General features: G+C 42.5%; 1 protein-coding gene across 1 annotated transcript; it reads right to left on the reverse strand.

Moving 5' to 3' along the window:
* Positions 1-4,277: 4,277 nt before the first annotated feature.
* On the reverse strand, positions 4,278-15,115 carry LOC100136378 (nuclear receptor subfamily 1 group D member 2). The gene is made up of 8 exons (XM_014200712.2): positions 14,649-15,115; positions 8,493-8,720; positions 8,175-8,263; positions 7,867-8,011; positions 6,953-7,677; positions 6,518-6,694; positions 6,017-6,227; positions 4,278-5,659 (listed from the first exon to the last, which is right to left on the reverse strand). The coding sequence occupies exons 1-8, from the start codon at positions 14,665-14,667 to the stop codon at positions 5,463-5,465; spliced, it is 1,791 nt and encodes a 596-aa protein (XP_014056187.2). The 5' UTR covers positions 14,668-15,115; the 3' UTR covers positions 4,278-5,462.
* Positions 15,116-16,433: the final 1,318 nt, after the last annotated feature.

Genomic DNA, 16,433 nt, shown 5'->3' on the forward strand with positions numbered 1-16,433 from the left:
TGCACTTTTCGCACCAAAGTACGTTCATCTCTCGGAGACAGAACGCGTCTCCTTCCTGAGCGGTATGATGGCTGCGTGGTCCCATGGTGTTTATACTTGCGTACTATTGTTTGTACAGATGAACGTGGTACCTTCAGGTGTTTGGAAATTGCTCCCAATGATGAACCAGACTTGTGGAGGTCTACTATTTGTTTTTTGGAGGTCTTGGCTGATTTCTTTTGATTTCACCATGATGTCAATCAAAGTGGCACTGAGTTTGAAGGTAGGCCTTGAAATACATCCACAGGTACACCTCCAATTGACTCAAATGATGTCAATTAGCCTATCAGAATCTTCTAAAGCCATGACATCATTTTCTGGAATTTTCCAAGCTGTTTAAAGGCACAGTCAACTTAGTGTATGTAAACTTCTGACCCACTGGAATTGTGATACAGTGAATTAATTATAAGTGAAAGAATCTATCTGTAAACAATTGTTGTTAAAATGACTTGTGTCATGCACAAAGTAGATGTCCTAACCGACTTGCAAAAACTATAGTTTGTTAACAAGAAATTTGTGGAGTGGTTGAAAAATGAGTTTTAATGACTCCAACCTAAGTGTATGTAAACTTCCAACTTCAACTGTAGCTCCAAAAAGGGTTAGAACCATAGTGGAACCCTTTTTTGGTGCTATATGGAACCTTTTTTATGTTTCTTTATAGAACCATAGGAAAGGGTTCTTTATAGCACCATACAGGTTCCATTGAGAATCTGATGAGCATGGTATTTGTTTTTAGTGTGTAGAAGGTGAGGTGAGGTTATTGCAGGTCACGTCAGGTCAGGGGTAGTCTCTTCCACTAGCCAGCTCTAGCAATTAGCCTGGGGACAAGGTTTAGTTTAGTTTATTAGGACACTCAATAGCTAATCTTCCTGGGTTCCACATAAAACTTACAAACACATGAAAATTACAGAACTGTTATAGACAAGAACAACATAAGATATTACTTTTTTTTTAAAGACACCAACAAAAATACTATTTACACACTATTCATATATACATATATATATATATATATTCTTATATACAATACAGTTAAATTAGATCTTTAATAAGAGGAGAGGTTCTGTGATACAATATGTTTTTTTTAATCAGATGTATTCCTTTTCAAATCAAATCAAATCAAATGTATTTATATAGCCCTTCTTACATCAGCTGATATCTCAAAGTGCTGTAGAGAAACAGCCTAAAACCACAAACAGCAAGCAACGCAGGTGTAGAAGCACGGTGGCTAGGAAGAACTCCCTAGAAAGGCCAAAATCTAGGAAGAAACCTAGAGAGGAACCAGGCTATGAGGGGTGGCCAGTCTTCTTCTGGCTGTGCCGGGTGGAGATTATAACAGAACATGGCCAAGATGTTCAAATGTTCATAGATGACCAGCATGGTCAAATAATAATAATCACAGTAGTTGTCGAGAGTGAAACAGGTCAGCACCTCAGGTGTAAATGTCAGTTGGCTTTTCTTAGCCAATCATGGAGAGTATCTCTACAGCTCCTGCTGTCTCTAGAGAGTTGAAAACAGCAGGTCTGGGACAGGTAGCACATCCGGTGAACAGGTCAGGGTTCCATAGCCGAAGGCAGAACAGTTGAAACTGGAGCAGCAGCACGGCCAGGTGGACTGGGGACAGCAAGGAGTCATCATGCCAGGTAGTCCTGAGGCATGGTCTTGGGCTCAGGTCCCCGAGAGTGAGAAAGAAAGAAAGCGAGAAAGAGAGAATTAGAGAGAGCATACTTAAATTCACACAGGACACTGGAGAAATACTCCAGATATAACAGACTGACCCTAGCCCCCGACACATAAACTACTGCAGCATAAATACTGGAGGCTGAGACAGGAGGGGTCAGGAGACACTGTGGCCCCATCCGAAGATACCCCCGGACAGGGCCAAACAGGCAGGATTTGCAGTAACTTCTGGTTGCAGAGCATTCCATGATGACATGGCTCTATACATGACTGAGCGACGCATTAAGTCTGTTTTTGGTTGGGTACCGGTCAGGTGAGGTGAGGAATGAGGACGGGTGGGGTGCATTATGGGAAAGCGTTCTTAGAAGAGTTCTTTGAAATCCAGCACTCTATATAGTGCCAAATAAGGGTTATTTGGCTTGTAACCATAGCAGATCCCTTTTTTTGTGCTATGTATAACCTTTTTTTTAAAGGTTCTATGAAGAACTTTGTTCATTTAGTATTTAGTAGGATCTCCATTAGCTGCCGCCAAGGCCGCAGCTACTCATCCTGGGGTCTCAACAGGGTTAAAACAGTTACAGCTCAACAAAACACAACAACCGCCATATTTAAAACAATACATCATACAATACATTATTACTCTATTATTACACATTTACAATATAAAATCCACAATACCACAATAGAATGCATGTTAGAGTGTGAGTGCGTGTTTGTGTGTGTGTGTGTGTGTGTGTGTGTGTGTGTGTGTGTGTGTGTGTGTGTGTGTGTGTGTGTGTGTGTGTGTGTGTGTGTGTGTGTGTGTGTGTGTCTCTTCACAGCCTGCGTTGTGCCGTGAGGTGTTGTTTGGTCTGTTTTTACTGCTCACTTGAGTTACTTGATGTGGACGAGAGTTCCATGTAGTCATGGCTCTATGTAGTAGTGCCTCCCATAGTCTGTTCTGGACTTGGGGGCTGTGAAGAGACCCCTGGTGGCATGTCTTGTGGGGTGTCTGAGCTGTGTGTTAGCCGTTTGAACATGTGCTTTCAACATGTCAATACCTCTCACAAAGACAAGTCGTGATACAGTCAATCTCTCCTCTACTTTGAGCCGGGAGAGATTGACATGCATGCTATTGATATTTAGCCCTCCGTGTACATTTAAGGCCAGTCGTGCAGCTCTGTTCTAGGCAAACTGTAATTTGCCTATGTTCTTCTTTGTGGCACTTGACCATACAACTACAATGTTTCAAGATACTTTGAGGTTGTAACATACATTGTTTTAGCCCAATAATGCTAATGCTGGTATTTAGTGAGAGGAAACTAGGAAAGCCTGTATGTCCATGATCTAGCTAGCTGGTGCTGGACAACTATTCAGAACACCAAACAAATGAAAAACAAAAGTCAACCAAAAGCGCTCTAGAATTTGGTAGACTACGCTCAAACCTTTACGCTAAAAACTGTATGGAGTCTTTCAGCATTTGCTTTTTGTTTGATCAGGCAGTGTTTGTTTAATCTTTATTTTATAAGGCAGGTCAATTAAGTACACATTCGTACTTACAATGACAGCCTGACTGACGGTGTGTGTGTGTGTGTGGGGCACAATACCTTTTGATAATATGTGTAAAACATCATTCTCTGAGCACACTGAAATGAAATGTGTTATTCTAGGGAGGAATTGATGCTCATTGTACTGGAGTCTGGCGTAATGGTTGGCCTCCCAGACTCCGAAACACATATATCCCTGGTGACTTGGGTATGAATCCCATCTCAGCTCTTCCTGTCTCCCTTCTATATTCTAACTATCACTGTCCATAAAACTATACAAATATTACATGTAAAAAAAGTATTTCTGCTCATTATTGCTTCTTCAGGGGCATTTTAATGCAAGGTCTTACATCCATTAAGATACAAGCTATAACTTATTCATAAGTCAGAATTGTATTGAATTGAGTGTACTTTGTTACTTACCTTACACTCACGCATCTGTAAACCTGGCTGGCGTATAAACCAGCTACAAAGACTCCACTTCTGTTGATCTCTGGGCAGCTCCTCTGCTGAAATAATCATCTGCACATTTCTACGCTGTATTGAAATCAGTTTCCACCATGGAAATAGTGGTACGACATAAAAATGTGGACAGCGCACCCTTGTGGAGGAACCTTAGTCATTGCATTTCAGGTCCACATTTTGGTTACGGAGTTGGGTGGTCAATTTAAGCGAGGGTTGTTAAACTCATTCCATGGAGGGCCTAGTGTCTGCAGGTTTTTGGTTCTTCCTTTCAATTAAACCCTAGACAAACAGATGTGTGGAGTTCCTTACTAATTAGTGACCTTAATTCATCAATCACCAGACACTCGGCCCTCCTTGGAATGAGTTTGACACCTGTGGTTTAAGCCAATTAATTGGACCTGGTTTGTAATATGGAAAATCACTGTACAATACAGTACCCCTACAAATGATATCGCAATGTAACTAACCACAAACCTACAGTTCTTAATGCTTTACCCCTCATAGACGCTCATATTAGATCACAAAATGACTTCAAACATATTGCACACAAAAAACTCAAGACCGTAATAATTTCACTTGTATTTATTTATACTACTTTATACATATATATATATTATAGATATAGCATAACTATTTATTTACAAACTGCAATCTTGTCAGTAAAATGAGACAAATACAGACATTTCCAAAAAAAACTACAGATGGGAAACAATAGCAATTTTAAAAGTCAGTGCTGTGCTGAAATGCCAGGAGGTAAAGTCAAAACCACCCAGTAACTCCTCACTGGGAGGAAGGTGGGGAATCAGTTAAGGGACACTTCAGTATCATCGTGTTCACATCATGCGCACATGATGTGGGTCTGTGCTGGCATGTGAGATTTTGGAGGTCGACAGTCCACAACACAATGTGCAAAGTTGCGTTGCTGAAAAAGTGTACTATCAAAAACTCCCCAGAAGGACGGGTGGTAGAAGCAGCTGACAATGACAGGCAAAAATAAAATGTTCCAAATATTCAGACAAATGAAATACCCTATGTACACAAAGGACAGTAAAAATGATAATGGAGTTGAACAATTCAAAAATAAAGAAATGACTCCTTCCTCGGAGGGTTGGGAGCGACAATGTCAAGTTGTTCACTTAAGGATAGCCATGCAATTGCAGCAATTATCTGATTAATCAAGCCTTCTTTTTGATATAGATGTTTACATTGAGTCTTGAGGGCTTTTATCAAACATATTGGGTCGAAAACAGTGACCAATTGATATTGCGCGTCGTTTGAAACATCCAATAGATAGTATAATCATCACATTCACACTGCTCGTGAGCAATACACTTTGTAATTAAATGGTTTTAACAAACAAAACCAAGTAGTTCTGCACTTCATCATTTCAAAAAGCCGGTATAGTATTTCTTCATTTGTTCAATTTAAAAATAGAAAGGAAAGGTGCCTCTAACTTGGTAAAACAACAAGCCTCTCACACAGTGTCTGTGCAATAGCTCAGTTCTCAAGCCTTCTCCTATGACTAGAGTACAGTATCTTCTCTTCTTTGACCTTTGTCCCTATCAACATAGTCCAAAAGAAGAACTTCTCAATACATTCTGGTGAAATACACTGAGTTGGTTGACTGCAAACGGTAGGTCCCCAAGGTCTCCCCTTGGTCCTGGTATAGGAGTGGCAGAGGAAGTCAGTCCTGGTTTCAAAGTGTGGAAGGAGGGTATTAGGAGTCAGATGAGCCCTATTGTGAGTGCCCCATTACGAGTGCACTTTGAAGGCCAGCAGTTCTTCAGAGTGTGTGTTGTTGAGGGAGCGCAGCTCGGGCAGCTTCAGCAGCAGCTTGGTGAAGGTGGTAGTCTCGTTGGCGTGGTTCTTCATGATCAGACACCGCAGCGCTCGGATCAGCGTGTCCTGCAGCGCCTCCACTGACTTCAAGTCCTGGATCCCCGAACGATCTGATCACAGAACAGAGCATAAGAACAGTCAGTATTAAAGAAGGCTTTAGGTTTAATCGTACACATAAGTATTGTGTGTTAACACCAGTGGCTGAATGGTATGTACAGGACTGCGTTTTAAATGGCACTTTTAACCAAAGTAGTGCACTATATAGGGAATAGGGTGCCATTTTAGACAGGACCATAATACAGTCAGCCAGCCAGCCAACCAGTCAGACAGAGGACAGCCAGCCAGCCAGAGGACAGCCAGCCAACCAGTCAGCCAGTGATATGAGGACAGTGTGTTTACAATTACAGTGTGTTTAAAAGGACACTGTGTTTTACAAGGACACTGTTTACAGGGACAGTGTTATTTACCGGCGGAGACGAGGACGACGGCAACGAAGAGGCTCATCTCATCCTTGTCCAGCTGCAGAGCGGCCAGCTTCTCGCTGAAGTCACACATGGAGGTGAGCAGCTCCCCGGCCCGCAGCGAGCGCAGCAGCTCCAAGCTGTAACACTTCCCTGTCAGGAAGGTCACAGTGCGCTCGGCCATGTCGAACAGAGAAGCGAAGCGCACCATAAGCACCTGGAGAGAGAGAGGTGGGAGAGAGGGTGTGTTAGAACGGGGGTTTATGGTGACTAGCACCGGGCAACATACTGGCAGAATTCAACAGTGATAATGCCCACCTAACTGGGTTAGAGAGAATTCAATGTTGAGTTAAAATGCACTGATACTCTACCATAACATATTTACAGACTGTAATATATGTAGCCAATTCAACACTCAGTTAAAGAGAGTGCAATGTTCAGTTGGAACACGACAGCCAGAGTTGGGAAAGATCTATTTTTGGTATCAGAGAGTCCAGGGATTCTTACTTCAAACGTTCCGTTTTTGAGAATGCTGACTTGGTCGTACTCGGAGAGGTCTCGGAAGCCCGGGATCTTCTTGGCAAACCCCACCACCTCGCGCACGGCCGGGATGAAACTCAGGGAGAACTCCTCCCAGATCTCCTGGCTGCGCTGGCTGGGGTCCACATAGAGACTAGGAGTGACCTGGGGTGACAAGAGATGAGAACAGGGCCCTCAGTTATGGAAAACAGGATACTGGAGTAATAATGCAGAAGAAACAAAATGGAGGGGATTTAGAGGATAGGCGTTTTTAGGTTTTTTCCATGTGTGCTTTAGGCATGGTTATGGGGTAATTTCAGGTGTGCAGTATACAATGCATTTCTACTGTAACATTTTGTAAAGAGACCTTCAATCTCCTCAATGTTTCAACGAAGGCTAATTAAATCATAAAAGGGCACTCACCAAGTTTGTCTTGTGGTCCTGTAGGCTGTATGATGGTCCACTGTAACCATTGGAGACGGTCTGTACTTTGTGCATTGTGTTGTGGCTCCTGTGATGGAGGCTGTAGGAGTCTTCTGGCATTCTACCACTGGGGGTGCTGTTTAGCTGCGCAGGCTGCTGCTGGTAAACAACTCTCTCTTCCCGGTAGGGACCGTTGGTGAGGTGTTGATGGCTGTTGCAACTAGGTTGGTAACCCCTGGCGTCTTCGTTGCCGCGGTTCCAGCTCCCCTGCAGTTCCTCCATGCGGCTGTCTCTCCTGTCTTTCACAGTTTCCCCGGCGACCGGCGAAGGTGACTCCTCCGGTTCCTCTTTGATGGCCTGTTGCTGCTCACGGCGGTACGCGAATGTGCCCTGGTGACACACCCTGGAAGGAGGAACCTCGTCATCGCCGCTATCCGATGAACAGGAAGAGGTGGAGCTAGAGCTGGTCTCCATGGAGTCTTGAGCGGAACAGGGTGAGGAAGGGTTGGAGCCTGATGAAGACGAGATAGATGAGGAAGAAGAGGCGGGTGAAGAGGAGCTGCCGTCATCGGGGAGCCCTCCCATGGGGCAGGGTGGGCTCTGGGTGGCGTGGAGCGTACTGTGGAGCTGGCTGTTGTTGTTCATCATCATGTTGTTCATGGCGTTCTGCATCTCCAGCAGCATGCGCTGCTTCTCTCTCTTTGGGATGCGGCCAAACCTAACAGCTGGAGAAGGAAATCGAATATAACACACATTAGTACATATATCACTAATAAAGGGCTCAGATATCCCTACAGTCAGTCAATCCATCCAACTTGTAAAAGGAAACCCCTCACACTATTGAGCATTGTATTTCGCTGTGGGGAAAAAAATCTGTTATTATTTTCTATGTACATTTAAAAGTGGAGACTCACAGTCTCTAGACATGCCCACAGCCAGACACTTCTTGAAGCGGCACTGCTGACAGCGGTTCCTGTTGATCCTTATGACGGTGCAGTTCTCCATCTTCAGGCACTTCTTATACCGGATGCTATGCTGGATGCTCCTCCTGAAGAAACCCTGAGAACAATCACAGAAAACATTGTTTGTGCACGGTTATTACCTAGTTGAAACACGAATGACACTGTCAAAACACTTACGACACAGAGCCATTGAATAACATGAACGAAACCTTGGACTGGCAGTGTGGCATTCCATGAGAAGCAGTCAGGACTAGTCTTACCTTGCAGCCCTCGCAGGCGTGGACGCCATAGTGAAACCCCGAGGCCACGTCGCCGCACACCTTACACAACAACACCATGCCGTTGATCTCTGTAAGGCGAAACGCACCGCAATGTTACTACTAATTCACACCTCTCTAACAAATGTACTGTTCCACCTGTACATGATGATGACTCATGTAGACTTGAGAATACAAAATGCACCTATTACCTGGATTAGTGTGGCAACTCATACAATGCATTTCCTATCCTTTGTCATTCTGAATATAGCTAGTATCCTTGCCATACTGAATGTATTTCCAGGGCTGAAATTCACTCACTGGTGATGCTGCTCTTGGCGGAGGTGGATCGCCCAGTCTTGTCTGTGCCGTGGCTACGTGGGTGCTTGGCTGTGGTAGGGCGGGCGATGTCCACCATGATTCCTACTGCCCGGCTTGGCAGTGAGGGATGAGGCGGAGAGGAGCACAGGTAGCCGCTGCTGCAGCTGTCACTCAAACAGGACTCTGGGCTGGAGGCGGAGCCAGAAGAGATGTAGGCTATTACACCACCTGAGGGGAGAAGGAAAAAAAAACACTAAAGGTTAGTGGAATATAAGTCAAATATAAGTCATATCAAAAACATAATATTGACGTGATAATCTTGATGTCTTAATATTTTGTTACAACTAAGAGGGACGTTTTTACCCCATTGTAAGTCAGAGTAAGGTTATAATAGTGATGGAAATAGACCAACTAGGTCAAAGGTAAATAATAAACCATATATAAACATAATATAAGCCATAAAATCTGATAAAACATCTGCCTGTTTGCCCTTGCCACACCCAATATAGAGCAGGACTTATGCCAGACCGTTTACCCCCTTCGTTCATTCATCCTGGTGTTGACCTGTTTTTACTACCTCATTCCTGGCAATTGAATAACACCACTGTTACATAACAAGTTGGCTCTATGGGTGTGTACAGTTATACCAAATAGTACAGCAAAGCCTGCAGTCCCAGCCAGGGTCATACATGTCACCACTATTGAAGAAAATGTTTGAACAAAAACACTTTATTTAAAGGCTTTGGGTCAAATATACAGAGAGGTGTCTTTTATACAGGTAACGAGCTGAGATTAGGAGCACACTCTTAAAGGGAGTGCTCCTAATCTCAGCTTGTTACCTGTATAAGAGACACCTGTCCACAGAAGCAATCAATCAATCAGATTCCAAACTCTCCACCATGGCCAAGACCAAAGAGCTCTCCAAGGATGTCAGGGACAAGATTGTAGACCTACACAAGGCTGGAATGGGCTACAAGACCATCGCCAAGCAGCTTGGTGAGAAGGTGACAACAGTTGGTGCGATTATTCGCAAATGGAAGAAACACAAAAGAACTGTCAATCTCCCTCGGCCTGGGGCTCCAAGCAAGATCTCACCTCGTGGAGTTGCAATGATCATGAGAACGGTGAGGAATCAGCCCAGAACTACACGGGAGGATCTTGTCAATGATCTTAAGGCAGCTGGGACCATAGTCACCAAGAAAACAATTGGTAACACACTATGCCGTGAAGGACTGAAATCCTGCAGCGCCCGCAAGGTCCCCCTGCTCAAGAAAGCACTTATACATGCCCGTCTGAAGTTTGCCAATGAACATCTGAATGATTCAGAGCACAACTGGGTGAAAGTGTTGTGGTCAGATGAGACCAAAATGGAGCTCTTTGGCATCAACTTAACTCGCCATAATTTGCAAATAAATTCATTAAAAATCCTACAATGTGATTTTCTGGATTTTTTTTCTTCTCATTTTGTCTGTCATAGTTGAAGTGTACCTATGATGAAAATTACTGGCCTCTCTCATCTTTTTAAGTGGGAGAACTTGCACAATTGGTGGCTGACTGAATACTTTTTTGCCCCACTGTAAATATGAACTTGATTGAACAAAACATGCATGTATTGTATAACATAATGTCCTAGGAGTGTCATCTGATGAAGATCATCAAAGGTTAATGATGCATTTAGCTGTGGTTTTGGTTTTTGTGACATATATGCTTGCTTTGAAAATGGCTGTGTGATTATTTTTGGGAGGGTACTCTCCTGACATAATCTAATGTTTTGCTTTCGTTGTAAAGCTTTTTTGAAATCGGACAATGTGGTTAGATAAAGGAGAGTCTTGTCTTTAAAATGGTGTAAAATAGTCATATGTTTGAGAAATTTAAGTTTTTGCATTTTTGAGGTATTTGTAATTCATGCCACTCTATACCATTGGATATTGGTCCCTAACAGGTTTTAACATGGCATTATTTATTGTTGTTTGTTGAAACAAGTATCAAACTATATGACACTGACAGCCACATACAAATAAATGTATGAACTCAAGTTTGTGTTAAAAAGAAATCGTAATTCCAGTGGGTGTACCAAGCAAGAAGGCAGTAACTGCCGTCAGGGTCAATTTCAAGATAGGGCTGATTTCAAGGTTTTACTGCTAACCTACAACGCATTATATGGGCTTGCGCCTATCTATCTTTCCGATTTGGTCCTGCCGTACATACCTTCACGTAACGCTACGGTCAGAAGACGCAGGCCTCCTTACTGTCCCTAGAATTTCTAAGCAAACAGAGGCAGGGCTTTCTCCTTTAGAGCTCCATTTTTATGGAATGGTCTGCCTATCCATGTGAGAGACGCAGACTTGGTCTCGACCTTTAAGTCTTTATTGAAGACTCATCTCTTCAATAGGTCCTATGATTGAGTGTAGTTTGGCCCAGGAGTGTAATGGTGAACGGAAAGGCACTGGAGCAACAAACCACCCTTGCTGTCTCTGCCTGGTCGGTTCCCTCTCTCCACTGGGATTCTCTGCCTCAAACCCTATTACAGGGGCTGTCACTGGCTTACTGGTCCTCTTCCATGCCATCCCTAGGAGGGGTGCGTCACTTGAGTGGGTTGAGTCACTGACGTGATCTTCCTGGCCAAATTGGCGGCCCCCCTTGGGTTCGTGCCGTGGGGGAGATCTTCGTGGGCTATACTTGGACTTGTCTCAGGATAGTAAGTTGGTGGTTGAAGATATCCCTCTAGTGGTGTGGGGGCTGTGCTTTGGCAAAGTGGGTGGGGTTATATCCTGCCTGTTTGGCCTTGTCCAGTATTTATGCTGCAATGATTTGTGTCAGGGGCTAGGGTCAGTCTGTATATCTGGAGTATTTATCCTGTCTTATCCGGTGTCCTGTGAGAATTTAAGTATGCTCTCTCTAATTCTCTCTCTTTCAGAGGAGCAGGACCTGAGCCCTAGGACCATGCCTCAGGGCTACCTGGCCAGATGACTCCTTGCTGTCCCCAGTCCACCTGGTCGTGCTGCTGCTCCAGTTTCAACTGTTCTGCCTGCAGCTATGGAACCTTGACCTGTTCACCGGACGTGCTACCTTGTCCCAGACCTGCTGTTTTCAACTCTCTAGAGACAGCAAGCGTGATAGAGATACTCTGAATGATCGGCTATGAAAAGCCAACTGACATTTACTCCTGAGGTGCTGACCTGTTGCACCCTCGACAACCACTGTGATTATTATTATTTGACCCTGCTGGTCATCTATGAACATTTGAACATCTTGGCCATGTTCTGTTATAATCTCCACCCGGCACAGCCAGAAGAGGACTGGCCTCATAGCCTGGTTCCTCTCTAGGTTTCTTCCTAGGTTCTGGCCTTTCTAGGGAGTATTTCCTATCCACCGTGCTTCTACACCTGCATTGCTTGCTGTTTGGGGTTTTAGGCTGGGTTTCTGTTCAGCACTTTGTGACATCAGCTGATGTAAGAAGGGCTTTATAAATAAATGTGATTGATATGAATACAAAATAAACGTGAAAAAGACAACAGTTAACATCTCCAATGATCTGACTACAATTAAGATGGCTCGACAATTAAAAAACGCTTTAGTCATTTTTCAAAGTTTCCATTTATGAGCAGTTACTGCTCTTTTGCTTGAAAGGGCAGAATAATATATCGTATTTTAGTTTCTGTCAAAAGCAAAGTTATTCTTGTAGTCATTTGCTGTTAAATCACGTTATTACAGTGCCTTGCGAAAGTATTCGGCCCCCTTGAACTTTTCGACCTTTTGCCACATTTCAGGCTTCAAACATAAAGATATAAAACTGTAATTTTTTGTGAAGAATCAACAACAAGTGGGACACAATCATGAAGTGGAATGAAATTTATTGGATATTTCAAACTTTTTTAACAAATAAAAAACAGAAAAATTGGGCGTGCAAAATTATTCAGCCCCCTTAAGTTAATACTTTGTAGTGCCACCTTTTACTGCGATTACAGCTGTAAGTCGCTTGGGGTATGTCTCTATCAGTTTTGCACATCGAGAGACTGAAATTTTTGCCCATTCTTCCTTGCAAAACAGCTCGAGCTCAGTGAGGTTGGATGGAGAGCGTTTGTGAACAGCAGTTTTCAGTTCTTTCCACAGATTCTCGATTGGATTCAGGTCTGGACTTTGACTTGGCCATTCTAACACCTGGATATGTTTATTTGTGAACCATTCCATTGTAGATTTTGCTTTATGTTTTGGATCATTGTCTTGTTGGAAGACAAATCTCCGTCCCAGTCTCAGGTCTTTTGCAAACTCCATCAGGTTTTCTTCCAGAATGGTCCTGTATTTGGCTCCATCCATCTTCCCATCAATTTTAACCATCTTCCCTGCCCCTGCTGAAGAAAAGCAGGCCCAAACCATGATGCTGCCACCACCATGTTTGACAGTGGGGATGGTGTGTTCAGGGTGATGAGCTTTGTTGCTTTTACGCCAAACATAACGTTTTGCATTGTTGCCAAAAAGTTCGATTTTGGTTTCATCTGACCAGAGCACCTTCTTCCACATGTTTGGTGTGTCTCCCAGGTGGCTAGTGGCAAACTTTAAACAACACTTTTTATGGATATCTTTAAGAAATGGCTTTCTTCTTGCCACTCTTCCATAAAGGCCAGATTTGTGCAGTATACGACTGATTGTTGTCCTATGGACAGAGTCTCTCACCTCAGCTGTAGATCTCTGCAGCTCATCCAGAGTGATCATGGGCCTCTTGGCTGCATCTCTGATCAGTCTTCTCCTTGTATGAGCTGAAAGTTTAGCGGGACGGCCAGGTCTTCGTAGATTTGCAGTGGTCTGATACTCCTTCCATTTCAATATTATCGCTTGCACAGTGCTCCTTGGGATGTTTAAAGCTTGGGAAATCTTTTTGTATCCAAATCCGGCTTTAAACTTCTCCGCAACAGTATCTCGGACCTGCCTGGTGTGTTCCTTGTTCTTCATGATGCTCTCTGCGCTTTAAACGGACCTCTGAGACTATCACAGAGCAGGTGCATTTATACGGAGACTTGATTACACACAGGTGGATTCTATTTATCATCATTAGTCATTTAGGTCAACATTGGATCATTCAGAGATCCTCACTGAACTTCTGGAGAGAGTTTGCTGCACTGAAAGTAAAGGGGCTAAATAATTTTGCACGGCCAATTTTTCAGTTTTTTATTTGTAAAAAAAGTTTGAAATATCCAATAAATTTAGTTCCACTTCATAATTGTGTCCCACTTGTTGTTGATTCTTCACAAAAAATTACAGTTTTATATCTTTATGTTTGAAGCCTGAAATGTGGCAAAAGGTCGAAAAGTTCAAGGGGGCCAAATACTTTCGCAAGGCACTGTACATAAGAATGTTGACATTATTAAACCAAATGCTTAAAAATGGGCTAAATAAGCCCAGCTAGGAAAATAACTCACCTGTTGCTTGGTTTACAGGAGGCTCAGAAACAAAATCAACATAAATGAATATATTATACTATGTAGCCCTAAATGTAGTTAATGCTCTCGAAGACCTGGCCATGATTACCTAACCAGCTATGACTATTCGCTTCCAAATCCCACCCACATGTGGAGCTGTCATGTCTAAGAGAGCAAATCTAGGTCACCAAAATTGTTTCTTTCAGTTTCACGTGGACCTGCATACAGCCCTCGAGCTTGGACTCAGAACAGAATTATGCAATGATTGCGTCACAGCCTGTTCTTGACCAATGAGCAGTGAGAGTCGAGAAGCATTGGCACATGGCTAGGCAGCTTGGTCCATGTGAGGTGAAGCAAAGCAGAACATTGTAGAGTCAAAACAAAAAAAAACGTAGCACAGTGGCATTCCTAACCAATATACATGGCTTGACAATAAGCAGACCTGAAAAGCTAAATAATCTATTAGAAGGTTTCTAATTGTGGTCCATATATCACTTATAAAAATCACACAACTAAATAAAATGTGGACAGATATTAGCCAGATTTTACAAGCTTTTTCTAGAACAGATGCTTAGAACGACACATTAATTATTGACAGCAACAGTAACACTAGATTTGTAACAAAGTAACACATTTGCAACAAAGTAACTGGTCAATGTAGCAAGAGGTGGACACTTTCAATTACATGACAAGATACATTGTAACATTGTAATAGCACGGATAATAAAGCCGGTCTTACCAGGCTTGATTGAGCCCATGTCTGCAGGCACCTCGATTCTGAGAATCTTTAGAGAAAGCAAGCTATGCTGACTAAATGTCTTGTCAATAACTCGCCTGTTTCACAATGTCAATTGGATGTTTTCTGTAAGGATTGCAAAGTGCTATTATCCTTAGTAGCACCGCGGTTAAATTCAAATTCAAAGCGTCGATCATCTAAATCTCAACACTGTTTCTTATTTTAGTCTCAACTACATTACTGTAGTAAATATTTGTAGCATTAATATAATTATCTGCACTCCACTGTCAGTATCCTGGACAAAACAAATTCTGCTCTTCTTTCAGTCAAAAGGTTCCCGCGACTTTTCAATTGCATCTAATACAACCCGAATAGTTTTTGTATATTTAAAGATCTGTAACAAGATGAGGAACGCTGGACGAACTCCCCTGTCGGATGACTGTTCTGTACGATGACTGTTCTGTACTCAATGTTCTAAATAGTGTGTTAACCATGTGACCCAGTTATCAGCCACTCCCTCTTGCGTGGGCGCTTGAGAGTCACTTTAACCCAGTGACACACTTTTACAGACCAGAGGCAGAGTTAAAGGCTCACTGCATTCAAAAACGTGAATTGCCTGTGTTATACACACAAACACGAACACTGTATATCCACACTATGAGCTTGGAATAATACTGTGAAAATGATAATGCCCTTTTAGTGTAAGAGCTGTATGAAAAGACCATCTGACATTCCAGCCTGTTTTGATGGGATAGACTTGTGGCCTGACTGGTGACGCCAACAGGCGGTAAATTAGTTCATATACAAATAAGAGTTTCAAACCCCTCTGCCAATAACAACTAGTTTTCCATTTTCATCTCCCCACTCAGACCACACCCAAACAGTCCTAGCAAAATGACTGCTTGAGAAATTGCGATTTTCTGAGAAGTTGTTTGTTTTTCATTTGTAATGGACAAAAACAAATCACAGTAAGGTACTTAATTCTTACCCAGAAATGATTTGATAGAGATAAACAAATAGTGGCTGCATTGGACCTTTAACACAATGATAAACATAATCGTGACTGCTCCAAGCCAATCTCTGGACTGCTCTCATGTTGACTGCCTCGCATAACGTGAATCCATAGGCAGTGCATTGTGATATATCCATCCTCCATTGGATAACATCGAGGTTGTACAGAATGCAACATGTAGTTCAGAAATATAACTGAAACGCTACACAAAAACATAACGGTACATAGAGGGTCTACTATTAAGGTCTTATGGCAATCATTTAGAATATGCTAGAAAGCTTAGTCCCCCTACTGGAAAGTTACAATGTGTGCGTACAAATTTCAGCACTGACAACATTAAAAAGCCTGTATCATTCCTATCATATACCTACTGCTCTAGTAGTTAAGTACCACACTGCAGGTAAAAAAAAGTGTCAACCTCAAATGCCAGATGTATTTTGACAGGCAAGAGTTCATTTGATTAAAAGTCATGCAGCTAATACTACTGATGAGTGTACTTGGACTTTAAATGACTGTCTAGGGTCCATGTGAGATGGAAATAGATATGTTATTATTGGAATGACTTGCATAAGTAGTAAATATTTTGGTAAAATTATTGTTTTTATGTATATTCATGCAGCTTAAAATCATCGTCCAACCGAGCATCTAAAACATTGTCCAACAGAGATTGCTTCTAAAATTCTTATGTCCATTTTCAACAAAAATAAATACAAAACCTAGAGTTATTCCTAATCAGATATTGCCATACCAGTTATTCATTTCATGGTTTAAACCTT

The sequence above is a fragment of the Salmo salar genome, chromosome ssa05 (assembly GCF_905237065.1).
Source record: "Salmo salar chromosome ssa05, Ssal_v3.1, whole genome shotgun sequence".
NCBI lineage: Eukaryota > Metazoa > Chordata > Actinopteri > Salmoniformes > Salmonidae > Salmo > Salmo salar.

What these genes read in the sequence shown, in the direction of transcription:
- LOC100136378 (XM_014200712.2), bottom strand. An exon ending in AGGACCACAAGACAAACTTG is followed by an intron (nt 6,695 to 6,952) that starts GTGAGTGCCCTT and finishes TTGTCACCCCAG; the next exon opens with GTCACTCCTAGTCTCTATGT. An exon ending in CGTCGTCCTCGTCTCCGCCG is followed by an intron (nt 5,660 to 6,016) that starts GTAAATAACACT and finishes TTCTGTGATCAG; the next exon opens with ATCGTTCGGGGATCCAGGAC.